Below are 27,097 nucleotides of genomic sequence, written 5' to 3' on the forward strand. Positions count from 1 at the left end.
ATGGTAATCAGCAGATGAATAGATGCTGAGAATTATTTGTAACAAAAGAGAGAAGTAAATGATTGCTGGTCTGCAACGTGGTACGTTGGCTTCTAAGCTAAAATGTCTGCTTTTTAACATTTTTCTCTTTGTTCATAAATCAAGCAGTGAGGTATCCACAAACTAATTTTTATTTCACATCGTCAGCTTGACGACTTCGCACCGCGTGTGTACAGAAGGACCCATCCCTACCTGCAGTCATGTTGGGCAGTTGGGCGTAGTAGAGGAAAACGCAGCCGTCTACTACTTCTGTCTGCGGAAGGGAGACAAGATCGTTCCAGACATGTTCAGATGTCCGGGCAGCATGACGTTTGACCTCACTGTTTCTACGTAAGTATTGTACAAATTTAAGTTAGAACAATACTCTACTCTTAGTTCTTTGGCTTTCATAATCTATTTTTCATAACTATATTTTAAATACACTGCTGAGCCTAAAGATAACTGCTCGCTTAATGTCGTGTTCATCCTCCTTTAGAAACCAGTTCAAAATGTTCAAATGTGTGTGAAATCTTATGGAACTTAACTGCTAAGGTCATCAGTCCCTAAGCTTCTACACTACTTAACCTAAATTGTCCTAAGGACAAACACACACACACCCATGCCCGAGGGAGGACTCGAACCTCCGCCGGGACCAGCCGCACAGTCCATGACTGCAGCGCCCTAGGCCGCCCGGCTAATCCCGCGCGGCTAGAAACCAGTGCAGCACGCGTGGCATGTGGTTGACAAGTCCATGATAGACTTCCGCAGGAATGTGACACCAGATGTGTGCCCACATGGCATGCAGTTCCCATGAATTGTAGGCTGGTGGGTGCAGAGCTGGCACCATATAGCGGCCCATATGTTTTACACAGGGTTCAGATCAGCCAACTTTGATGGCGAAAATTTCAACACTAGTCAACTGCCATTTTCCTCAAAAGACTGTATCACGTTCCTGGTTTGACATGATCATCCTATTGGTAGAAGCCACCACCGTCGAGGAAGACATGAAGCATGTAGGAATGCAGATGAACTGCAACAATATTCACTTAGTCTATAGCTGTCAAGATGCCTTTGATTCCCTGTAGCGCAACACTGCCCCCATCTTGCCACAATACACGTTCCGAGCAGACGCTCGCCAGGATGAGGCCGTATCTGGACACGTCCATTAATGTGTTATAACAAGAAATATTATTCATACGACTAGGTGTCGTTTTCCATTGATCCACTATCTAGTCTATTATCCCGTGCCTACTGCAAACCTCATTTGTTCAACATAGGAACACTTGTTTTCGTAAGCTGCAGAGACTAATATTCTAAGATTGAGACGAATGGCGTGCTCCGAAACAGCCAGCGCGCGCACCATCATTAACTCTGGCGTTAGATCTGCCACAGATCCATGCTTTACAGAACGGGCCAGTCTCCAACCGCCATGCTCTGTGATGAGGGATGCATGTCCGACACCTTACCACTTACTCGTGCATTTACGTCCTTCAATAATCTGCCCTTTGCCAAAGTCGTTTACGTCAGTGTGTTTCTCCACTGCGGCCTATAACGTTGCTACAGTACTTCCCGATCCATCTCCGTCCCACTTATATTCTTTCCCTACCCTTTCACGTGTCCAAAACGCCACCAGGCAACGTTCAGTCTCGCTATGTGCAGTGGTCATAATGTTTAGGATCATCACTGTATCTAGATAAACAATTATTACTTGTTCTGCAACAGTTTTCAATAACAGGTCACAGTCTTTCCAAAGAGCTTGGAACACGTTTACACGCATCTTGCCAATGATTGGCACATGTTTCATTCTAATACGAATCTTAACTTTAGAATTTGTCTCATATCTGCTGTGCACTGGAGCATTTACTGGGTGTTGTACCGACATTGTAGCCCACACTGAAACCGCTCTCTGTTAAGATTTTACACCAATTGAACAGGTTGGCTTGGGTAATAGGTTTCCATCAGAGGACAGCTGCTCAACATTCACTCAGCATCTTAGACTTATTAACGCAAACTTTATTACTGTAACAGGTTTCGTTTGTTGGTACCTAAAAGATATACACTGATAAAACTTCAGCTAAGTTAATTAGTAAAAATAATAATCCTTAATAATCAGAACACAAAGGCCCAAGTCCCAGTAGAAGTAACATTACTGTAAAACAGAACGATACTTTTATGTCGTCCAGTTGTCTCCGTAGGCTTGTACTCAGAGAAGCAAAGAGAGGATGTTGTTTGGTGGCCAGCACCCTCTTTCTATAACACAAACTGCATGCATTTATCAACTGGATTCTTTATTCATAAGATTAAGAACTCTATGTAACTCAAGGCAGTCGTTGTGGTACAAGCTTTCTGTAGTAGACCAAGTTAGCCTCACTGCTGGCAAAGTACACTCCTGGCCATTAAAATTGCTGCACCAAGAAGAAATGCAGGTACAAACGGTTGTTCATTGGACTTATACTTGAACTGACATGTGATTACATTTTCACGCAATTTGGGTGCATGGATCCTGAGAAATCAGTACCCAGAATAACCACTTCTGGCCGTAATAATAGCCTTGATACACCTGGGCATTTAGTCAAACAGAGCTTGGATGGCGTGTACAGGTACAGCTGCCCATGCAGCTTCAACACGATACCACAGTTCATCAAGAGTAGTGACTGGCGTATTGTGACGAGCCAGTTGTTCGACCACCATTGACCACACGTTTTCAATTGGTGAGAGATCTGGGGAATGTGCTGGCCAGGGCAGCAGTCGAACATTTTCTGTATCCAGAAAGGCCCGTACAGGACCTGCAACATGCGGTCGTGCATTACCCTGTTGAAATGTGGGGTTTCGCCTGTCATCTCGACTGCTAGTGATACGAGGCAGTTGGGATCCAGCACAGCGTTCCGTATTACCCTCCTGAACCCACCGATTCCATATTCTGCTAACAGTCATTGGATCTCGACCAACGCAAGCAGCAATGTCGCGATACGATAATCCGCAATCGCGATAGGCTACAATACGACCTTTATCAAAGTCGGGGACGTGATGGTACGCATTTCTACTCCTTACACGAGGCATCACAACAACATTTCACCAGGCAACGCCGGTCAACTGCTGTTTGTGCATGAGAAATCGGTTGGAAACCTTCCTCATGACAGCACGTCGTAGGTGTCGCCACCGGCGCCAACCTTGTGTGAACGCTCTGATAAGCTAATCATTTGTATATCACAGCATCTTCTTCCTGTCGGTTAAATTTCGCATCTCTAAGAACGTCATCTTCGTGGTGCAGCATTTTTAGTGGCCAGTAGTGTAAAAAGTCCATTGTCTACACTATTCTGGTTGCTAGTTCTGTCTGCGAAGGAAAGCGACTGGGGTGCGACTGATGTCTCGATGACTCAGTCAATGACAGATTCGAACTCACTCGGTGCGACAGACTGGCCCTCCGGTGCGGCGGCGGTCTAAATAGTGGCAGCGTTGAGAGCGATTGTGGCGCGCTCCCTGCAAGTCTGTCGTTGGCTTCTATCGATCTTCTCGCAATGTCTATGTTGCACGGTATGCTGGCGCCAATCCGCTCCAGCACATTCTTCCCTCTTGAAATACCACAAACTTGTGTAGTGAGGCTGTGAACTACAGCGGGGAGGGAGCTAGGATGCTGGATGTCGAGATAGGGCAGGAGCTGTGACTGTCCACAGTCGAACTGGCGTACTCCCGACTGAGCCCCACCACCTGGCTTGCAAGGCAACAGGAACACCCTCCGGAAAAATCCTACCTGGGCAACCGCCCAGGCCTGAGGGCGTGTGCCGGGGTGATGAAGGCGACGGTAATGGCGATGGCGGGTCCATGGGGTCAGTGAGTGGAGACGGTGGGAGCGAGGGCGCAACCTCCATCCGCTCCCCCTGGTGTGCCCTGTTGGCACCAGAGGCTGGCATAGAAGGCTGCATGGTCCTATGAGCCCGTGGATCTGCGGGGAAGAAAAGCAGCAGAACCCAGGGCAAATGACATGCACGAATTTGGTTCTCGTGGCGGCGTTGCAAACCATCGGGACCTGCAGTTAAGTATATACACTCCTGGAAATGGAAAAAAGAACACATTGACACCGGTGTGTCAGACCCACCATACTTGCTCCGGACACTGCGAGAGGGCTGTACAAGCAATGATCACACGCACGGCACAGCGGACACACCAGGAACCGCGGTGTTGGCCGTCGAATGGCGCTAGCTGCGCAGCATTTGTGCACCGCCGCCGTCAGTGTCAGCCAGTTTGCCGTGGCATACGGAGCTCCATCGCAGTCTTTAACACTGGTAGCATGCCGCGACAGCGTGGACGTGAACCGTATGTGCAGTTGACGGACTTTGAGCGAGGGCGTATAGTGGGCATGCGGGAGGCCGGGTGGACGTACCGCCGAATTGCTCAACACGTGGGGCGTGAGGTCTCCACAGTACATCGATGTTGTCGCCAGTGGTCGGCGGAAGGTGCACGTGCCCGTCGACCTGGGACCGGACCGCAGCGACGCACGGATGCACGCCAAGACCGTAGGATCCTACGCAGTGCCGTAGGGGACCGCACCGCCACTTCCCAGCAAATTAGGGACACTGTTGCTCCTGGGGTATCGGCGAGGACCATTCGCAACCGTCTCCATGAAGCTGGGCTACGGTCCCGCACACCGTTAGGCCGTCTTCCGCTCACGCCCCAACATCGTGCAGCGCGCCTCCAGTGGTGTCGCGACAGGCGTGAATGGAGGGACGAATGGAGACGTGTCGTCTTCAGCGATGAGAGTCGCTTCTGCCTTGGTGCCAATGATGGTCGTATGCGTGTTTGGCGCCGTGCAGGTGAGCGCCACAATCAGGACTGCATACGACCGAGGCACACAGGGCCAACACCCGGCATCATGGTGTGGGGAGCGATCTCTTACACTGGCCGTACACCACTGGTGATCGTCGAGGGGACACTGAATAGTGCACGGTACATCCAAACCGTCATCGAACCCATCGTTCTACCATTCCTAGACCGGCAAGGGAACTTGCTGTTCCAACAGGACAATGCACGTCCGCATGTATCCCGTGCCACCCAACGTGCTCTAGAAGGTGTAAGTCAACTACCCTGGCCAGCAAGATCTCCGGATCTGTCCCCCATGTTTGGGACTGGATGAAGCGTCGTCTCACGCGGTCTGCACGTCCAGCACGAACGCTGGTCCAACTGAGGCGCCAGGTGGAAATGGCATGGCAAGCCGTTCCACAGGACTACATCCAGCATCTCTACGATCGTCTCCATAGGAGAATAGCAGCCTGCATTGCTGCGAAAGGTGGATATACACTGTACTAGTGCCGACATTGTGCATGCTCTGTTGCCTGTGTCTATGTGCCTGTGGTTCTGTCAGTGTGATCATGTGATGTATCTGACCCCAGGAATGTGTCAATAAAGTTTCCCCTTCCTGGGACAATGAATTCACAGTGTTCTTATTTCAATTTCCAGGAGTGTATAGGAGACAATGCGTACCTGGAACAAACCTCTTTCCCAGTGCCCACTGTTGCCATAAATCCTGGAGAGAACAAGATTGCGCGGCGCAAAGCCATACTTAGGGACCACTGGCGGCTTCAGATGCTGCGGTGGGTGTAGCAAGTGTAGCAGCGTCTGATGGAGGCGGATGTGTAGAAGTTTCGCCAGTGATGGTCCGCTCGTGGCTGGGAGCGGTAGGGGGTGTGAACGAGTTGCAGCGCCTGTTCCCATGTTTGGGTGGTGCAACTCTTGGCCATCTGTCGCTTGAAAGGGCGCACAAAGTATTCTGCTTCTCCATTGAACAGTGGGTGAAACGGAGCACTTGTTAGATGACGAATGCCATTTCCTTCACAGAACTGTTCAAAATCACGTGAAGCGAACTGTGGTCCGTCTCCGACACAAGTATTGTAGCAAATCTTCAATGCAAATTGTGGGCGACAACGCTTGAATGGTGCTACGTGATGTCGTAGAGTTCACAACCACCGCATATAGCAACTTGCTAAAAGAGTCCACCACTATGAGCCAACGAGTGTCCCAAAACGGTCTTGCAAAGTCAGTGTGCACTCGCTGCTACGGCGATTGAGTCTTAGGCCAAGCTGAGAATGTTTGTGGCGGAGCGGATTGGTTTTCCGAGCAGGCGCGACACTGTGACGTCATCTGTTCAATGTGGGCGTCCTTGCCTTGCTAAGTACGGTGCCGGCGCGCTAACTGTTCAGCGCTAACAATTCCCCAAAGTGCTTGGAGGAGCAATTGCAACACGTCCTGTTGCAATATTTTGGGAATAAGTACATGTGGCTATCCACTGTCATTTTGAACTAGAATAGCACCCCGCTGAACTGAAACGTTATGGCGATGTGCAAAATATTGCGGCACAACTGAGTTCTGGATACTGTTCAATGAACGTAGCCAAGACGTGAGAATGTAATGCAATAAAATCTTGAGATCTGTGTCTGCTTCCGTAGCCTGTGCTGTTTTTCTCTACTATAAGGAAAAGATTCCAGCAATCCTGCGCATCGATTTGGCAACAACATGCGTCAGATGCATCAAAATCAGAGTCTGGGCCAATCGGAAGACGAGGTAGAGCGTCTGCATGACCATGGTTTCCCGTAGGTTTGTACACAGTTTCATACTGATGCTACGAAAGCAACCAAGCCCAGCGTTGAAATTTTTCAGCGGTGGGTGCAGGAACCGGCTTTGACGGATAAAACAAGGACAGCAAAGGCTTAAGATCTGTCACTAAATAGAACTTTCCATCATACAAATAGTCATGGAATTTTGTAACACCATACACAATAGCAAGAGCGCCTTATTCTGTTTGAGAATAATTGCACTGAGTTTGAGATAACAACTTTGAGGCAAAAGCGAAAGGTCCGTCGTGTGCACCAATTCCGTGCGACAGGACAGCGCCGATTCCGTAGGAAGAAGCGTCGACTTCCAAAACTACCGGCTCGGCAGGGCAAAAATGCACTAAACGTCTGTTATTGAGTAAAGCATTTTTGAGTTTCTGAAATGCGTCTTGACAGTCTTTACTTCACACAGAAGGTACATTTTTGCGACTAAAGCGACCCAATGGAGCCGCGATCTGAGAGGCATTCGGTATGAACCGAATGTAATATGTCATTTTGTCTAGTACTGACTGCAGTTCAGACACATTGCGAGGAACGGGTAGATCACGGATTGCAAGTACATGAGATTGGAGCGGGTGCACACTGACTGTTTATCACATGACCTAACTACTGTAGTTCAGTTTTAAAAAAGTCACACATTTCGAGACGACGCATGAGTCCTGCTTCTGACAACACCCGTAAAAGAAAGTACACAAATTGGCATCTTTTCCCTCTGGTGTACGACCTGAGGCGACAATATCGTCAAGGTTGTTTGAAAATATGGTACTTTTGCAGTGAGCTGTTCCAAGTAACGTTATAAAAGGGGGTGTGCGGAAACACTGCCGAAAAGGAAACGCAAATACTTGAACAGTCCTAAGACTGTATTTACAACAAACGCTTTCTGTAATTCTTCACCCAATGGAATTTGCAAGTAGGCATCACACAGATCTATCTTAGAAAAGTAACGTCCTGCACCAAGACTGTCCATGAATTCCTCAGGGCGAGATAACAGATAACTATCCACTACTGTCTGTTTTTGACTATAGGCTTGAAGTCAACACAAATTCGTATGCGAACAGATGGCTTACGTAGCAAAATGAGAGGTCTTGCCCACTGACTAGCTTGAAAGAGAGCAATTATCACAATTATCTTGCAATTCTTTCAATTCACTGCCTGTTTTGTCTCTTAAAGCAATTGGAGCGGGGCGGGCCCGGAAAAACTTAGGCTGTGAATTATCTTTCAGTATAACATGCGCTACTAAATTACTGGCCATTAAAATTGCTACACCAAGAAGAAATGCAGGTGATAAACGGGTATTCATTGCACAAATATATTATAGTAGAACTAACATGTGATTACATTTTCACGCAATTTGGGTGCATAGATCCTGAGAAGTCAGTACCCAGAACAAACACCTCTGGCCGTAATAACGGCCTTGATACGCCTGGGCATTGAGTCAAACAGAGCTTGAATGGCGTGTACAGGTACAGCTGCCTATGCAGCTTCAACACGATACCACAGTTCATCAAGAGTAGTGACTGGCGTATTGTGACGAGCCAGTTGCTCGGCCACCATTGACCACACGTATTCAGTTGGTGAGAGATATGGAGAATGTGCTGGCCAGGGCAGCAGTCGAACATTTTCTGTATCCAGGAAGGCCCGTACAGGACCTGCAACACGCGGTCGTGCATTATCCTCCTGAAAGGTAGGGATTCGCAGGGATCGAATGAAGGGTAGAGCCACGGTTCGTAACACATCAGAAATGTAACGTCCACTGCTCAGTGCCGTCAATGCGAACAAGAGGTGACCGAGACATGTAACCAGTGGCACCCCATACCATCACGCCGGGTGATACGCCAGTATGGCGATGACGAGTACACGCTTCCAATGTGCGTTCACCGCGATGTCGCCGAACACGGATGCGACCATCATGATGCTGTAAACAGAACCTAGATTCATCCGAAAAAGTGGTGTTTTGCCATTCGTGCATCCAGGTTCGTCGTTGAGTACACCATCGTCGGCGCTCCTGTCTGTTATGCAGCGTCAAGGGTATCCGCAACCATGGTCTCCAAGATGATAGGCCATGCTGCTGCACATGTCGAACTGTTCGTGTAGATGGTTATTGTCTTGCAAACGTCCCCATCTGTTGACTCAGGGATCGAGACGTGGCTGCACGATCCGTTAGAGCCATGCGGATAAGATGTTATCTCGACTGTTAGTGATACGAGGCCGTTGGGATGCAGCACAGCGTTCCGTATTACCCTCCTGAACCCACCGATTCAGTCATTGGATCTCGACCAACCCGAGCAGCAATGTCGCGATACGATAAACCACAATCTCGATAGGCTACAATCCGACCTTTATCAAAGTCGGAAACGTGATGGTTCGCATTTCTCGTCCTTAAACGAAGTATCACAACAACGTTTCACCAGGCAACGTCGGTCAACTGCTGTTTGTGTATGAGAAATCGGTTGGAAACATTCCTCATGTCAGCACGTTGTAGGTGTCGCCACCGGCGCCAACCGTGTGTGAATGCTCTGAAAAGCTGATCGTTTGCATATCACAGCTTCTTCTTCCTGTCGGTTAAATTTCTCGTCTGTAGCACGTCATCTTCGGGGTGTAGCAATTTTAATGGCCAGTAGTGTATTAACTTTTCCCATTCCTTCCAAAAATAGTTCAGAAAATTCTTTAAGTAAGCTAGCAACACTGTCTTTTAGACCACAAGCCGATATGGAAAGTATATTGTCTTGGAATGAAATGAAAGGCATCAAAACCGAAAATGTTCTCAATGTCTCTTGATTTCACACAGTAAAATTCACCTTCATAGTATGATTTTTGTAAGTGGCAGGCAAACTAAACTCTCCATGCACTGGAATTTCATGGACGTTGTAAGCAATAAGGTGCTTGCTAGATTTAGAAAGGAGCCTGACTGTTCTTACGTCAGGTTACTGCCACTCATGTGTCGAACTGCAAGTTCACACGACGGCCAGCAATTCGTAATGAGACAAATAATTTGTTAGAACGTCGTTGCACAGCACTAGGGTGAGGATGAGGCACAACCTTAATCTTACTTTCGTCAGAATCTGGAAAACACAACTTTCACTGTATATGCACGAGCCTGTTTTTTATGGGTGCGGGCAAAACTGCCGTTTTTGTGCTGTTGCAAACAAACAGCTTGAACACAGTTTTTTCCCATACGTGTAACACATTGATTACGTGAAGGGCAATTCTGTCTTTTATGGTAAACAAAACATATAGGGCAAGACTTTACTAAATTCACAGGTCTGTTTACCTGTCTACGTGGCTGCCCGCGCGGCCGTGTACGCGCTCGTTGTTGTGGCTGCTTGAGGCGGTCGCTAGCAAGGGGCGACTCGACCCGACATATCGGGGCCTGGCCAAACTTATCGGCCACTATGGCACCCGCGACACTGGATGTTATTGCATCCCTAATCATCAAGTCACTGTAAAGTTGCCACAACTACATTTAAATTTACTCTTCCTAGTCATGTCCGTTAATTCTGTGTACCATTGACGGTACGTCTGTTCCGGCTTTTTCTGCAAGCGAAAGAACTGATACCTGGCTGCAGCTACTTAGACTTGCTGGTCATAGTACTCAATTAATGCAGCGATTATTAGTTGGTCATAGTTAAGCTGGTCGGGAAACGCAGTTGGGAAAGGTTTTTGTATTAACCTGAACACGCGGGATCTCTCAATCGAAAGAAGGTATTGTAGCTCCACTGTACCTTGAACTAGATGAACTTCACAATGTGATTGAAACTGTGACAGGTATTCGAGCCATTCCTCTTCTGTGTCGCTACATTACCAGACCGTTGGTATGCTGGTCGGCGGGGCGTGTTGGACTTGTCGGTCGGTTGGCTCTTGTTGTTGTGCGACCGACGTTGCTTGTGCATCCAGAAATTGTTCTACCGTCGTCAGCAAAGCACCAATTTTTTGGTGCCGAAACTGAAAATTTTGTGTTAGATCCATCACATTAGCCGTATCCGTCTGAGGCGCGATGGTAAGGGGGAGAGGGGGCGGGGTGGTCATGGTTTACAGCAATTTGTTATAGCAAAATAATAAGCAAAGCCTCTGAAAAGAAAAATTTGATTAGTTAATGCAAGAATACAACAACGAGCACCCCTGAAATCTTAAACACAAGAGAAGCAAGCAAAATCTTCTTCTGAATTATACTCGTCGCAATCTTTTATGTCGTCTCGTTGTCTATGTAGGCTTGTACCAAGATAAGTAAGGAGAGGATGTTTGGTAGTTGGCATCCTCCTTCTATAACAAAAAAATGCACGCATTTATTAACTGGCTTCCTTATTCATAAGAACAAGAAATCTACTTACCTCAAGATAGTCGTTCCAGTACAAGCTCTCCATAATAGACCACGTTACCCTCACTGCTGGTGAAGTACAAAGTGCGATATGTATAGTATTCTGGTCACTAGGTTCTGTCTGCGAATGTAAGTGACTGGGCTACGACTGATGTCTCGTGATTCACTTGATGAAACACTCGTACTCACTTGATGAGACAGACTGGCCCTCCGGTCCGCTGTGGCGATCTAAATAGTGGTGGCCAAGAGGGCGTTGTGGCGCGTTTCCTGCGAGTCTGTCGTTGGCCTCTATTTATCTTCTCACAACCTCTATGCCCCATGGTGTGCTGGCGCCAGTTTATGCCAGCACAGATACAATCAAATGGGAACTATCAACCTACATTTATGTTTTAAAAGAGAATAATTACATTCAACTCCTTGTACTTCAAACAATGTAAGACAGTACAAGATTAAAAGAAATCTCGATAGGTCCTTGCCTGTAATATGAAGCTATCAAGGGAAATTCTAAAATATCCACCAGAAGGTTTTTTTCGTTAACGAATGCCAATAGGCAACTGCGTAAGTTCAGCTTTAACCACTTTTTTAGTAGTACATTTCAGTAGATAATGAAATCGCATAACTTACAATCTAAGAACAATATGCTGTCAGTAACAAGCAACTACTAATCATTAGCAACTGGTTACAATAACATCAAACAAGAACGAAGCAAAAAAAAACACTCAAAAACTTAAGACTGGAAGAATCGACTACCATAATATAAGGGCACCCACCTTAATTAAACATTACAGAACCATAGCCAGAATACTATGGTTTGCATCATCCCATCAGCTGCTCAAGAGAGGACAAACCTGCCACAGGCAGCTTGCAATTACAAAACAATCCTCTGATACCACGGAAAATCAGTGCACACATTATTATCAGGCTTCTATAACAAAGAGAGAATTAAACAAGCCAACTCGAATAATTTACCTTTAATAAGTTCGCCTAGTTGGCAATTGCAACGTGCATAATAGACGGTCTTTGGCAAATGCAACAAATTACAACACTTGTGGAACTAGGCAGCGGACAACATCCCAAGGACTTGGTGAAGCGTCCTAAGTTCAACAGGTAGCCTTTATTAACACCAAGCATGCTCTGTCGGTCTGAGCAGTGGGTGGTGCCAGAGGGGTGCGCTGTGGTCAGAACTTCAGCGATGTTATTGACTCAGGGTGAAAGACACCAACCCAGCTCGACTTGCCTTCTAGCTCAAAAAAAAAAAAAAATGTTCAAATGTGTGTGAAATCTTATGGGACTTAACTGCTAAAGTCATCAGTCGCCAAGCTTACACACTACTTAAGCTAAATTATCCTAAGGACAAACACACACACCCATGCCCGAGGGAGGACTCGAACCTCCGCCGGGACCAGCCGCACAGTCCATGACTGCAGCTCTCCAGACCGCTCGGCTAATCCCTCGCGGCTGCCTTCTAACAGCCACATTGATCTGCATCAGCTGTACCTTCTGAGACTCAGATGTGATAATCAAAACGTTCGAGCTACGTAATTAAGTGATGAAGAGCTTGGCCCTAACATATTATTTCGAAGTATTGCTTCTTTCAAAAATCATTAAAAATCTCGGTAAAAAGGTCTTCATTGTGTACTGAAATGAAATATTGGCCCATTATTATTCGTGTTTATTACCAAACTTCATAACAAACACACATTACGAATTTTTAGTCATATCAAAAGGAATAACATGCATATAAAATGAAAGAACTATCCTTTTTGGGCAAACACCAATTTAAGCTAATGTTTGATCCACCTGAGAAAGACCATGGTGAACAAGAAGAAGATAGTAAACATCTGCTTTTACATCATCGATAAAAGAAATATCGCAGAGCCCACACAGTGATTACTCCAACTGTGCCACAAGGCACATGCATGCATGTCCGAAGGAACTTCGCATCGTAATTCGGAATAATACAAGTTCTGCAATATCGTCTCCATTTAATTCTGTCACCGGAATCTTCTCGTACGTCAAGCGACGCCATGGTGCAGTATGATATCTCTTGACGTGCTGATGTGCGGTCTGTGCAATTTAATAAAGAAGTTTTACTGTTTCCGGCTCTGAAATAATCCATTTTGTATCCAATGGTGCCCCAAAAGGGTGTCAAAGCTGTTTCAGAAACAGCCAAACAAAGATCGGTGTAACAGCATTGTGCAGTTTATGTTGTTGACTAATAATATTAATATCAGTTCGTTCACAGGTTCGACTTTCTACAGGGTGGGAATGAAAAGATACATCTACATCTATACTCCGCGAGCGGAGGTACTTATTGTACCACTATCTGATCCCCCTTCCCTGTTCCATTCACGAATTGTGCGTGGGAAGAACGACTGCTTGTAAGTCTCCGTATTTGCTCTAATTTCTCGGATCTTTTCGTTGTGATCATTACGCGAGATATATGTGGGCGGTAGTAATATGTTGCCCATCTCTTCCCGGAATGTGCTCTCTCGTAATTTCGATAATAAACCTCTCCGTATTGCGTAACGCCTTTCTTGAAGTGTCCGCCACTGGAGCTTGTTCAGCATCTCCGTAACGCTCTCGCGCTGACTAAATGTCCCCATGACGAATCGCGCTGCTTTTCGCTGGATCATGTCTATCTCTTCTATTAATCCAACCTGGTAAGGGTCCCATACTGATGAGCAATACTCAAGAATCGGACGAACAAGCGTTTTGTAAGCTACTTCTTTCGTCGATGAGTCACATTTTCTTAGAATTCTTCCTATGAATCTCAACCTGGCGCCTGCTTTTCCCACTATTTGTTTTATGTGATCATTCCACTTCAGATCGCTCCGGATAGTAACTCCTAAGTATTTTACGTTCGTTACCGCTTCCAATGATTTACCACCTATGGCATAATCGTACTGGAATGGATTTCTGCCCCTATGTATGCGCATTATATTACATTTATCTACGTTTAGGGAAAGCTGCCAGCTGTCGCACCATGCATTAATCCTCTGCAGGTCTTCCTGGAGTACGTACGAGTCTTCTGATGTTGCTACTTTCTTGTAGACAACCGTGTCATCTGCAAATAGCCTCACGGAGCTACCGATGTTGTCAACTAAGTCATTTATGTATATTGTAAACAATAAAGGTCCTATCACGCTTCCTTGCGGTACTCCCGAAATTACCTCTACATCTGCAGATTTTGAACCGTTAAGAATGACATGTTGTGTTCTTTCTTCTAGGAAATCCTGAATCCAATCACAAACCTGGTCCGATATTCCGTAAGCTCGTATTTTTTTCACTAAACGTAAGTGCGGAACCGTATCAAATGCCTTCCTGAAGTCCAGGAATACGGCATCAATCTGCTCGCCAGTGTCTACGGCACTGTGAATTTCTTGGGCAAATAGGGCGAGCTGAGTTTCACATGATCTCTGTTTGCGGAATCCATGTTGGTTATGATGAAGGAGATTTGTATTACCTAAGAACGTCATAATACGAGAACACAAAACATGTTCCATTATTCTACAACAGATTGACGTAAGCGAAATAGGCCTATAATTATTCGCATCTGATTTATGACCCTTCTTGAAAATGGGAACGACCTGCGCTTTCTTCCAGTCGCTAGGTACTTTACGTTCTTCCAGCGATCTACGATAAATTGCTGATAGAAAGGGGGCAAGTTCTTTAGCATAATCACTGTAGAATCTTAAGGGTATCTCGTCTGGTCCGGATGCTTTTCCGCTACTAAGTGATAGCAGTTGTTTTTCAATTCCGATATCGTTTATTTCAATATTTTCCATTTTGGCGTCCGTGCGACGGCTGAAGTCAGGGACCGTGTTACGATTTTCCGCAGTGAAACAGTTTCGGAACACTGAATTCAGTATTTCTGCCTTTCTTCGGTCGTCCTCTGTTTCGGTGCCATCGTGGTCAACGAGTGACTGAATAGGGGATTTTGATCCGCTTACCGATTTTACATATGACCAAAACTTTTTAGGGTTCTTGTTTAGATTGTTTGCCAATGTTTTATGTTCGAATTCATTGAATGCTTCTCTCATTGCTCTCTTTACGCTCTTTTTCGCTTCGTTCAGCTTTTCCTTATCAGCTATGATTCGACTACTCTTAAACCTATGATGAAGCTTTCTTTGTTTCCGTAGTACCTTTCGTACATGATTGTTATACCACGGTGGATCTTTCCCCTCGCTTTGGACCTTTGTTCCACTTCCTCTTCCTCAGAAATGAACGTTTGATGGTGGTCACTCAGATATTCTGCGATTTGTGCCCTATCACTCTTGTTAAGCAAATATATTTTCCTTCCTTTCTTGGCATTTCTTATTACACTTGTAGTCATTGATGCAACCACTGACTTATGATCACTGATACCCTCTTCTACATTCACGGAGTCGAAAAGTTCCGGTCTATTTGTTGCTATGAGGTCTAAAAAGTTAGCTTCACGAGTTGGTTCTCTAACTATCTGCTCGAAGTAATTCTCGGACAAGGCAGTCAGGATAATGTCACAAGAGTCTCTGTCCCTGGCTCCAGTTCTGATTGTGTGACTATCCCATTCTATACCTGGTAGATTGAAGTCTCCCCATATTACAATAGTATGATCACGAAACTTCTTCACGACGTTCTGCAGGTTCTCTCTGAGGCGCTCAACTACTACGGTTGCTGATGCAGGTGGTCTATAGAAGCATCCGACTATCATATCTGACCCACCTTTGATACTTAGCTTAACCCAGATTATTTCACATTCGCATTCGCTAATAACTTCACTGGATATTATTGAATTCTTTACTGCTATAAATACTACTCCACCATTGGCGTTTATCCTATCCTTGCGGTATATATTCCATTCTGTGTCTAGGATTTAGTTACTGTTCACTTCCGGTTTTAACCAACTTTCCGTTCCTAATACTATATGCGCACTATTTCCTTCAATAAGAGATACTAATTCAGGAACCTTGCCCTGGATACTCCTGCAGTTTACCAATATTACGTTAACTTTTCCTGTTTTTGGTCTCTGAGGACGGACGTTCTTTATCAACGATGATAATGTCCTCTCTGGTAAGCCGTCAGGTATTTTATCGTTTCGCCCAAGGGGGGGGTCCCTCTAACCTAAAAAACCCCCGTGTGCACGCCACACGTACTCTGCTACCCTAGTAGCTGCTTCCGGTGTGTAGTGCACGCCTGACCTGTCTAGGGGGGCCCTACAGTTCTCCACCCAATAACGGAGGTCGATGAATTTGCAACCATTATAGTCGCAGAGTCGTCTGAGCCTCTGGTTTAGACCCTCCACACGGCTCCAAACCAGAGGACCGCGATCGACTCTGGGCACTATGCTGCAGATATTAAGCTCAGCTTGCACTCCGCGTGCGATGCTGGTTGTCTTCACCAAATCAGCCAGCCGCCGGAAGGAACCAAGGATGGCCTCAGAACCCAAGCGGCAGGCGTCATTCGTTCCGACATGTGCTACTATCTGCAGCCGGTCACACCCAGTGCGTTCAATAGCTGCCGGAAGGGCCTCCTCCACATTACGGACGAGACCCCCCGGCAAGCACACCGAGTGCACACTGGCATTCTTCCCCGACCTACCCGCTATTTTCCTGAGGGGCTCCATAACCCGCCTAACGTTGGAGCTCCCTATAACTAATAGGCCCGCCCTCTGTGACTGTCGGGACCTTGCCGGAGAATCGGCCACTGGCCCAACAGGCGAGGCATCCTGTGGTGGCTCGGAAACGATGTCATCACCACTAGGAAGCACCCTGTACCTGTTGGAAAGGGGTAAGGCAGCAGCCACGCGGCCAGATCCCACCTTCGCCTTTCGGCCAGGCACGCGCGAGCCCACCACTGTCCGCCATCCACCCTGGAGTGATGGCTGACCGGTAAGATGCTCACTGCCGGAAGACGCAGCGACATCAGGGGTTCCATGTGATTCCAAGGCCACCGAAGTAGGCATAGGTCTCACCACAGTTGCCCCAACGCCACTACGAGCCGACGCCTGCGCCTCGAGCTCGATGAGCCTAACAGACAAAGCCTCCACCTGCCCCCGAAGAGTGGCCAATTCTCCTTGCGTCCGCTCACAACAACCACAGTCCCTACACATGACTATGTTTACCCTACCCTATACGGTGACAAATTCCCAAGATAATCTTCTGATGAGCTACTCTGATAATCAAGAAACACTCACTGAAATACGAGACGCGAAAACTACGCTAGGTTTTCCCAGAAAAACTATTTAAAAGCTAAGCGCAGCAAATAAGTACAAAAACGCTTTATACAAACAGTACTCGCTGCTGCTGGTGCTCTCGCTCTGGCTGTCACAAGACAAGTATAATGGGATACGTAGAGCAGAGACGGCGACTGCGATAATCTTCGAATCTATCTTTCGTCTATAGTATTCATTAACTCGCCACTGAACGGTACAGAAGTCCTATACATTAAAACCAGTTGTTATCTCGCGTGAAATACTCTTAAATTCTTCCAGAAATCATCACTTTCTGCTTGAAATACTGTAAGTGCTTTCTGCCTTCTCAACTGGCAAAAATATATCACATAACACAAATAATGTTCCTCGTCTTCGTACATTACTTTCGATTAATCAACAAAAGTTTTCAGTCACCCTAATATGTCGTACAGATGTATTGCATTGTCTCTGTGCCGGTACCGATCGGGAGGTCACCCTTGACGTTAGTTGTGAACACATACACAGATACAAATGCTATTACCCACCGGTAGGACACCGCACTCTAATGGATTTCAGCGTTTAATTTAAAAATAAAGCATTCGTAGGGACCCGCCAGAGACGTCTATGGAACAGTAGAGTGAACATTCATAATGTCACGAAGGGCACTCATGAACAACGATCGGCTCTGCATCATAACGTTACGTGCAGAAAGCTTGTCAAACTGGGAAACTGCTCGACGTCTGCGCCAAAGACATAGTGATGTGGTGCGTCCCAAAGGACAGGTAGTGTTGAAGACTTATCCCGCACGGACTCTCCACTTTCGAGAGGAGCACTCAGTGGTTGACATCTACGATTTTTAAGTCAGATGACTCATGGGCTCAGCGCACCAGAACTAAATTCAGCGTTCGAAGAGGCCACAGGACGTCATGTATCACCCCAAACTACTAGGAAAAGAAAGCATTATGCGAATCTCCACTCCCAATGACCGTGACAAGCACTTCGCCGTTCACCACACCATGGACTCCATTACAGATGGGGAAGAAATCATGCAGAATGAACGCCCCAAAATTGGCGCCGGGTGTTGTTTACGGATGAAACGGATTTATTTGTACAGTGATAATAGCAGACAACGTGTTTGGAGAGAACCTGATTATATCGAACGTCTCCAGTACTGTGTCCCAGATATGTGAAAACCTGGTGATAGTGGTGGTGTTATACTGTGGCATTACATGGGGCCACCATACTTCTTTCGTCGTTGTTGACGCCCATCTCACGGCAAAGGGTCGAGATTCTGCAACAAATAGTGGGACTGTATCGCCAATATTTTTCTGATCGGTTCATCTTGATGTATGATAATTCGAGTTCTCATAGTACATTTCTCGTGAACTCGATCCTCCGCCGTGCTAGGATCCGCAGAATGGAGTGTCGTGTCTTCTCCGTGGGCGTGAATCCAGTCGAACATTTGTGGGATCGATGGAAGCGAACTGTTTTCGGAAGTCGACAACGATCACGTAGGCCTACTGTGTACGACATGTTTCAGAATCGTCATGGAAGGGTGGGACAATCTGGACTGCATCTCATCGATAGTATGCCACGATAGATTCCGGCCACCATCCGAATAAGTGGACGTTTAATCACGTTTCGAAGCTACTCAGCAGTGTAGCGAAAAACTACCCACTGGAGGCGATTTTGCCGTCCCGCAAATGTTTTAATTTTCATCATTTGTTGATCTGTGCACATTGCAAACCAATATACAGGGTGTTACAAAAGGGTACGGCCAAACTTTCAGGAAACATTCCTCACACACAAAGAAAGAAAATATGTTATGTGGACATGTGTCTGGAAACGCTTATTTTCCATGTTAGAGCTCATTTTATTACTTCTCTTCAAATCACATTAATCATGGAATGGAAACACACAGCAACAGAACGTTCCAGCGTGACTTCAAACACTTTGTTAAAGGAAATGTTCAAAATGTCCTCCGTTAGCGAGGATACATGCATCCACCCTACGTCGCATGGAATCCCTGATGCGCTGATGCAGCCCTGGAGAATGGCATATTGTATCACAGCCGTCCACAATACGAGCACGAAGAGTCTTTACATTTGGTACCGGGGTTGCGTAGACAAGAGCTTTCAAATGCCCCCATAAATGAAAGTCAAGAGGGTTGAGGTCCCTCCGCCACACACCGTTGGGTGGCTTGCGGAGTATAAATGTAGATGTAGATGTAGAGAGCGTGGAGGCCATGGAATTGGTCCGCCTCTACCAATCCATCGGTCACCGAATCTGTTGTTGAGAAGCGTACGAACACTTCGACTGAAATGTGCTGGAGCTCCATCGTACGAAAAAATCTGTAGAACCCAAAGTGGGTTATTTTTGAGGGGGACATCTGTTGGTGCTAAAATTAGCCCGCCACCCCAGCTCCCTGGGAGTGGGGCGGGAGGCAACTTTAAAATTTCAAATTGGAACCCCCATTTTTTATTGCAAAATCAGATTCTACATAAAAAAACTACGTACATTTTTTCTTCTTGGTAGTTGTCGCTGTAATTCAAGAAAATCCATGTTCTCATTTTTGCTTGCAAAATGGTTACGGATATATAAAAAATACTTATTTACTTCGTAAATTTTGATTCGCTAAAACTCTCCCTCCCACCCCATTCCGTGAAGTTTGAAAGAGAGGACAGCCACGTGGCGGACAACCACGTGGCGCTAACGAGAGGGAAGACCATCGTGTTCGGCGTACAGCTCAGTCGCCACGTACTGCATCTGCAACAGCAATTTGAGCAGCAGCTGGCACCACTGTGACACAACGAACTGTTACAAATCGGTTACTTAAAGGATAGTTCCGAGCCAGTAGACTAGTAACCTGCATTACACTGACCCCAAACCATCGCTATTTGCTACTTCAGTGGTACCGGTGCCAGTGTTAACTGTGCGTTGGTTAAAAGGAGGCCAATTGAGGACTTGCAACCAATCTGTCTGCGTGCAAGACACATTGACCCTACACCTTGGGTTATGGTCTAGGGCGAGATTTCGCATCGCATGCTCCCTGACTGCATATTTGTACATCAGTCTGTGATTCGACCTGTGTGCTGGCATTCACGAACAGCTTTCCAGGTGCCGCTTTCCTACAGGCTACTGGTAGCCCACATACAGCTGTTGTAACCCAATAACTACTCAGTAACGGTTACAGAAATACAGCAATGTAAAATCGCATATTTTCCACTTCCTGAATTGACTAACGGCCAGTTGAAACGTTACATTAGTGTGTTACAAAAGTCTGCTCCTGCACCCTCAGTGACCAAGTTCAAATTTTGAAACTCTTCGTCAATTATATAATACCGTGTATATCATTTCTCTGCTACGCCACGTATTAGAGCTTGTCTCAAACCAGCTAATCCAAGGAATCTCTCTCCATGTAATATGTCACGAAATTGTCGAGCGATCTAACTGTAACCTCCTACCCGATGTGTACAAGAAGAATTTTTTTAGTTGAATTATAGAGAGAGAGAGTTCAACCGCGGTTGCAATAAAAATGGATTTACTAGTTCTTCATTTGGGACGCCATTCGCATGTATGGAAAGGCACCGCAGCCAATCTAGGAAAATTACAAAACCCAGTGCAAATATAATCACCACATACAAAAATTCTAAAACACAACCACATAAAAATTCGTTAACCCTACAACATGAAGTTGCACGTCGAAAATTGTGTTTAGGAACGAGGAGGGGAGGGAGGTAATTAAAGAGTGTACCAGCTCCCATAGTATGAAATATAAGATTTAACACAACCGTACTAAGGGTACATAATCGTCTCATGAAATGAATAGTCAAACGCATGAAATTACGCCCAGCAGGAATGGACCAAGTGCATGTATAACGCTAAAATACGGAACAATGCTGATAGTGACAACTAGTACCTAAAACAAGAACGGCATTGGCTCGTACGCAAGACTATCAGCAATGGCCATAAAGGTTTAAAGGAATATGGTAACACACCTCATCTACATCTACATCTACATGATTACTCTGCAATTCACATTTAAGTGCTTGGCAGTGTGTTCATCGAACCACAATCATACTATCTCTCTACCATTTTAAACCTTTCTGTTCGAGCTCTGATTTCTCTTATTTTATTTTGATGATCATTCCTACCTATGTAGGTTGGGCTCAACAAAATATTTTCGCATTCGGAAGAGAAAGTTGACTGAAATTTCGTAAATAGATCTCGCCGCGACGAAAAACGTCTTTGCTTTAATGACTTCCATCCCAACTCGCGTATCATATCTGCCACACTCTCTCCCCTATTACGTGATAATACAAAACGAGGTGCCCTTTTTTACACCCTTTCGATGTCCTCCGTCAATCCCACCTGGTAAGGATCCCACACCGCGCAGCAATATTCTAACAGAGGAAGAACGAGTGTAGTGTAAGCTGTCTCTTTAGCGGACTTGTTGCATCTTCTAAGTGTCCTGCCAATGAAACGCAACCTTTGGCTCGCCTTCCCCACAATATTATCTATGTGGTCTTTCCAACTGAAGTTGTTCGTAATTTTTAACACCCATGTACTTAGTTGAATTGACTGCCTTGAGAATTGTACTATTTATCGAGTAATCGAATTCCAACGGATTTCTTTTGGAACTCATGTGGATCACCTCACACTTTTCGTTATTTAGCGTCAACTGCCACCTGCCACACCATACAGCAATCTTTTCTAAATCGCTTTGCAACTGATACTGGTCTCCGGATGATCTTACTAGACGGTAAATTACAGCATCATCTGCGAACAACCTAAGAGAACTGCTCAGATTGTCACCCAGGTCATTTATATAGATCAGGAACAGCAGAGGTCCCAGGACGCTTCCTTGGGGAACACCTGATATCACTTCAGTTTTACTCGATGATTTGCCATCTATTACTACGAACTGCGACCTTCCTGACAGGAAATCACGAATCCAGTCGCACAACTGAGACGATACCCCATAGGCCCGCAGCTTGATTAGAAGTCGCTTGTGAGGAACGGTGTCAAAAGTTTTCCGGGAATCTAGAAATACGGAATCGACTTGAGATCCCCTGTCGATAGCGGCCGTTACTTCGTGCGAATAAAGAGCCAGCTGCGTTGCACAAGAACGATGTTTTCTGAAACCATGCTGATTACGCATCAATAGATCGTTCCCTTAGAGGTGATGCATAATGTTTGAATACAGTACATGCTCCGAAACCCTACTGCAAACCGACGTCAATGATATAGGTCTGCTGTTCGATGGATTACGCTTACTACCCTTCTTAAACACTGGTGCGACCTGCGCAATTTTCCAATCAAGCCGATAATCGTAATAAAAGAGAAGTCTCAAATGGTAATATCAAATGTGACTTTTAAAAAGAATACAGGTTCTGTCAAAAGCATAAAAAATTATCTCGGGAAGTAACACTGTTATAATACGTAAACCATGCCTTTATACAACATGATGAAGTGAACTTCGTGCATGCCTCACACCAATGAAGTTGCAAATGGCGTTGGTTCGTGGTCAAAGGAATGTAATTGCAGAGTGTCTTGCTCGAAGCTGTCTTGAAGTAACCGATTTGTATCAGTTCTTTGTGTCACTGTGGTGCCAACTGCTGCACAAATTGCAGCTGCAGATGCACTACGATGTGACAGAGACATACTCCGAATACGATGATCCTCCCTCTCGGTTGTGCCACGTAGCCGTTCAGCTCCGACCTTTTTGCGACTATACATCCTCGTGACCACCATTGCCAGCATTGGCAACATTGCTGTCGGGTCTTTCTGTAATATCGCAGAAGGAACATCCAGCTTTCGTAACCCTAACACACGAACTCTTTCAAACTCAGTGACGTGTCTTCGTCACCTTAAAGGCATTCCTGACTAACTTCAACTCACCAAGCCCAGTCTCAAAGGCAACCGAGGCTCAAGACCGTTGCAGCGTGTTTTTAAAACAAACAAGATTTGCATGCTTATAATGGAGCCACTAGCGCCACTCTTAGGCGACTAGCGCTAAATATGAACAGGCATCGTCTTTCAAATGTGAAAAACAAAAACATGTCTGTCAATTCTAGTGTATACCGCACAATTCATTCTTGGTATTGCGATTTCTTTTATTTCTTTTGTATGTTTGTGTGGGTCAGAGTGTATTACTGGATAGGTGTTTTATTAACACCGTTAACCCTGAAGGGTAAATCCCCAGCTACGAATTCCAGTCAGGCAACAGTACTAATGAGCAGCTATGTTTCAAAAGGGTGAACGCTCAGCTGTAGAGTCAAAATAATATTCTAATGATGAGCTAGTATTTGCCATACTAGCTGGACACCACTGAAACTAGTCTATTGCTTTGCAGTATGTTCTTAGAACACTGTCCCATTAAGTATACTAATATCACTCAAATTTCAGGTAGGTATGTGATAGTACATAGTATCATTCGGGGTACCCTAAATTCAATTATTCCTTAATGTGAAGGAAGATAAGAACCTATGACAAACTGACAAAAAGAAATAAAAATATTGACTATGCACTGAAACAATACTTTTACGCCTAAATTAACACATCATCAAAATAAAAGTTATTAAGCATTCAACTAAAAAGGAAATAACTTCGCCAATCACAAAGTAGTATATATAAAATATTTGTCGTTTGGCCATGGTGAAGACCTAATGGTGCACAATCTTAGTTCAAGTGTTAACACACTCTACACAACTCTCTTGTACAGAGTATTTAAAAGTTAAAGTAAACATACAAACCTGAGAACATAAAGAATTTTGTTTAAATTCTCTTTTTTACTGGCAGCTGCATAGTGAAGGACCAGCCATCCACAACCTGGGGTCCTACGACAGAACAGCCGTCCACGACCTGGGGCCCAACAACTGCACGGCCATCCACGACATGGGGCCCGACACCAGGCCAGCAATCCACAACTTGGGGCCCAACTACAGGCCAGCCTTCCACAACCTGGGGCCCAACTACAGCCCAACCATCCATAACTTGGGGCCAAACAACAGTCTGGCCATCCTCCACCTGGGGCCCTACAACAGGACGACCATCCACAACCTGGGGTCCAACATCAGGCCAACCATCCACTACCTGGGGCCCAACTACAAGCCAGCCATCCTCAACTTGGCGCCCAACATCTGGTCAGCCATCCTCAACCTGGGGCCCAACTACAGGCCAGCCTACCACAACCTGGGGCCCAACTACAGCCCAACCATCCACAACTTGGGGCCAAACAACAGTCTGGCCATCCTCCACCTGGGGCCCTACAACAGGACGACCATCCACAACCTGGGGTCCAACATCAGGCCAGCCATCCACTACCTGGGGCCCAACTACAAGCCAGCCATCCTCAACTTGGCGCCCAACATCTGGTCAGCCATCCTCAACCTGGGGCCCAACAACAGGCAAGCCATCCACAAGCTGGGGCCCAACTACAGGCCAGCCATCTACAACTTGGGCCCCAACTACAGGCCAGCCTTCCACAACCTGGGGCCCAACTACAGGCCGACCATCCACAACTTGGCGCCCAACAACAGTCCGGCCATCCACCACCTGGGGCCCTACAACAGGACAACCATCCACAACCTGGGGCCCAACAACAGGCCAGCCATCCACTACCTGGGGCCCAACTACAAGCCAGCCATCCTCAACTTGGCACCCAACATCTAGTCAGCCATCCTCAACCTGGGGCCCAACTACAGGCCAGCCTACCACAACCTCGTGCCCAACTACAGCCCAACCATCCACAACTTGGGGCCAAACAACAGTCTGGCCATCCACCACCTGGGGCCCTACAACAGGACGACCATCCACAACCCGGGGACCAACAACAGGCCATCCATCCACTACCTGGGGCCCAAATACAAGCCAGCCATCCTCAACTTGGCGCCCAACATCTGGTCAGCCATCCTCAACCTGGGGCCCAACAACAGGCCAGCCATCCACAAGCTGGGGCCCAACTACAGACCAGCCATCTACAACTTGGGTCCCAACTACAGGCCAGCCTTCCACAACCTGGGGCCCAACTACAGGCTGACCATCCACAACTTGGCGCCCAACAACAGTCCAGCCATCCACCACCTGGGGCCCTACAACAGGACAACCATCTACAACCTGGGGCCCAACAACAGGTCAGCCATCCACTACCTGGGGCCCAACTACAGGACAACCATCTACAATCTGGGGCCCTACAACAGGACGACCATCCACAACCTGGGGACCAACTACAGGCCAGTCATCCACAACTTGGGGCCCAACTACAGGCCAGCCATCCAAAACCTGGGAACCTACCACAAACCGACCATCCACAACTTGGGGTCCAGTGGCAGCTAAAGCTGCCTGAAGCTGCGGTTTGATCATGAAGCCACTGGCTGTACAATTCGAAATCTTATTTTCAATCAGAATGATTTGTCACTTTAGGATTCATAAAATGTTTCAGCTATTCAGGCATTAAATAGGTGTTTCTCGTTGAATGTTTTTGTAGTGTCTTGGCTAATAACGACATTGTTGTGCAATTTATCGCCTACTATATGGAAATATTGTAGGCGTAAGATTCTGGTTTTGACATATGTAATCCACGAGTTACATCGTATTTATTCATAATGGCCTTATATCATTACAGCCTTATTTATTGATTCATTGTGTTTTTATGTTTAAAATAATTTTTTTTATTCTTAGATTGGATTCATCGTTGCAGCATGTGTATGAGACTTAGAAGGCAAATGTGCACTATAGAGTGTATACGCTATAGTCCTCTATCCTGAAGTGCATAAATAAATAAAAATCGTGTACCGCATCACATAAAATAAAACGTTAATTACTCATCATTCTTAGACATGTGACAGTCACCCATTTGAGTTTTTCTGTTAATGGTTCTAGTGAAATTTTCGTGTTAACATTGATCGAAAGTAGACTGATCAAAAGGAACTGGGTACCACTATACAATGCGGAACTGACCACTAGATATTACGAGTGTAGGACCTGCCAGTGTGAAAGGAGGCAGGGTACTTTGTTGGCAGCAGAGACGCTGCAACAGCAGAATGGAGCGATCAGGAGAGCTCACTTACATCGATCATGGACTATTGTTTGTCACCTGAGAAAAAAATCAATCATGAACGACAAAACCCTTCTAAAGCAACCTCGGTGGTGTGACTGAAGTGGAAACTCAAAGAAGCAACCGCAGCAAAGGCCTGGGCAGACACCATCGAGGACTGCAGAGGGTGGCTGAAAAAATTTGATGGAATCACCGGAAGAACTCACTCTCGATTTCCAAAGGGCTACCAGCAGTTCAGCTAGCACAGTGACTGTGATTATGGAGTAGAAATAATGGGGTACAGCGGTCGAGAAGCTCTTCATAAGCCATTCGTTCATGTGGCCAATTCTAAGCAATGCTGGCAGTTGTGTGAATAGCGAAACGACCAGACAGTGGCTGACTGGAAAAAGAGTTACTTAGAGTGGCATCATACTATACGCTTTGGCGAGTTGATGGAATGTTTCGATTCAAGCTAATTCCTGAAGAACTTTACGTGCCGTCATGCGCAGTGCCAACAGTTAGGTAAGGATAAGGTGGTGGTGTTGCGGTGTGGATGTTTTTCTTGATTGTAATGTGGTCCTCGTATTGCGCTTAACCCCTTCGCTTATCACGTGGCGTACGCAACACACGGTGCTGGAGACGTAACTGCATACGGTACCCATGTTGTGCCAAAGACATACTATTCTCGGCTTCCGCAAGTTGTCATTACCTGCTGCAACATGTTTCAGAAATATTAGAGGAAGTAAACATATTTTTGTAATGGTAGAACTCAAGAGGATAAGAGAACGCTAAATGCGAGAGGATATGAACATTTTGCAGCATTGTGTATTGCAAAGGAACTATTAGGAGACGATGTATCTATCAGCTTAGTGATGCAGCCTGTAAAAGCTGCTTCTGTGAGGCAATGGTTTGTTGACAATAGTACTAGTGACATGGACCGACCTGCCTAA

At 46.0% G+C, this 27,097-nt stretch overlaps 1 protein-coding gene across 1 annotated transcript; it reads left to right on the forward strand.

The window, feature by feature from the left end:
- The first annotated feature begins 343 nt into the window (after positions 1 to 343).
- LOC126188676 (mucin-5AC-like) lies at positions 344 to 25,871 on the forward strand. Its single transcript, XM_049930282.1, is given in 2 exon segments — positions 344 to 369; positions 23,912 to 25,871. Coding segments are annotated over 2 exon segments (1,572 nt in total). The 3' UTR covers positions 25,458 to 25,871.
- Positions 25,872 to 27,097: the final 1,226 nt, after the last annotated feature.

Source organism: Schistocerca cancellata, chromosome 5 (genome assembly GCF_023864275.1).
Source record: "Schistocerca cancellata isolate TAMUIC-IGC-003103 chromosome 5, iqSchCanc2.1, whole genome shotgun sequence".
Taxonomy (NCBI): domain Eukaryota; kingdom Metazoa; phylum Arthropoda; class Insecta; order Orthoptera; family Acrididae; genus Schistocerca; species Schistocerca cancellata.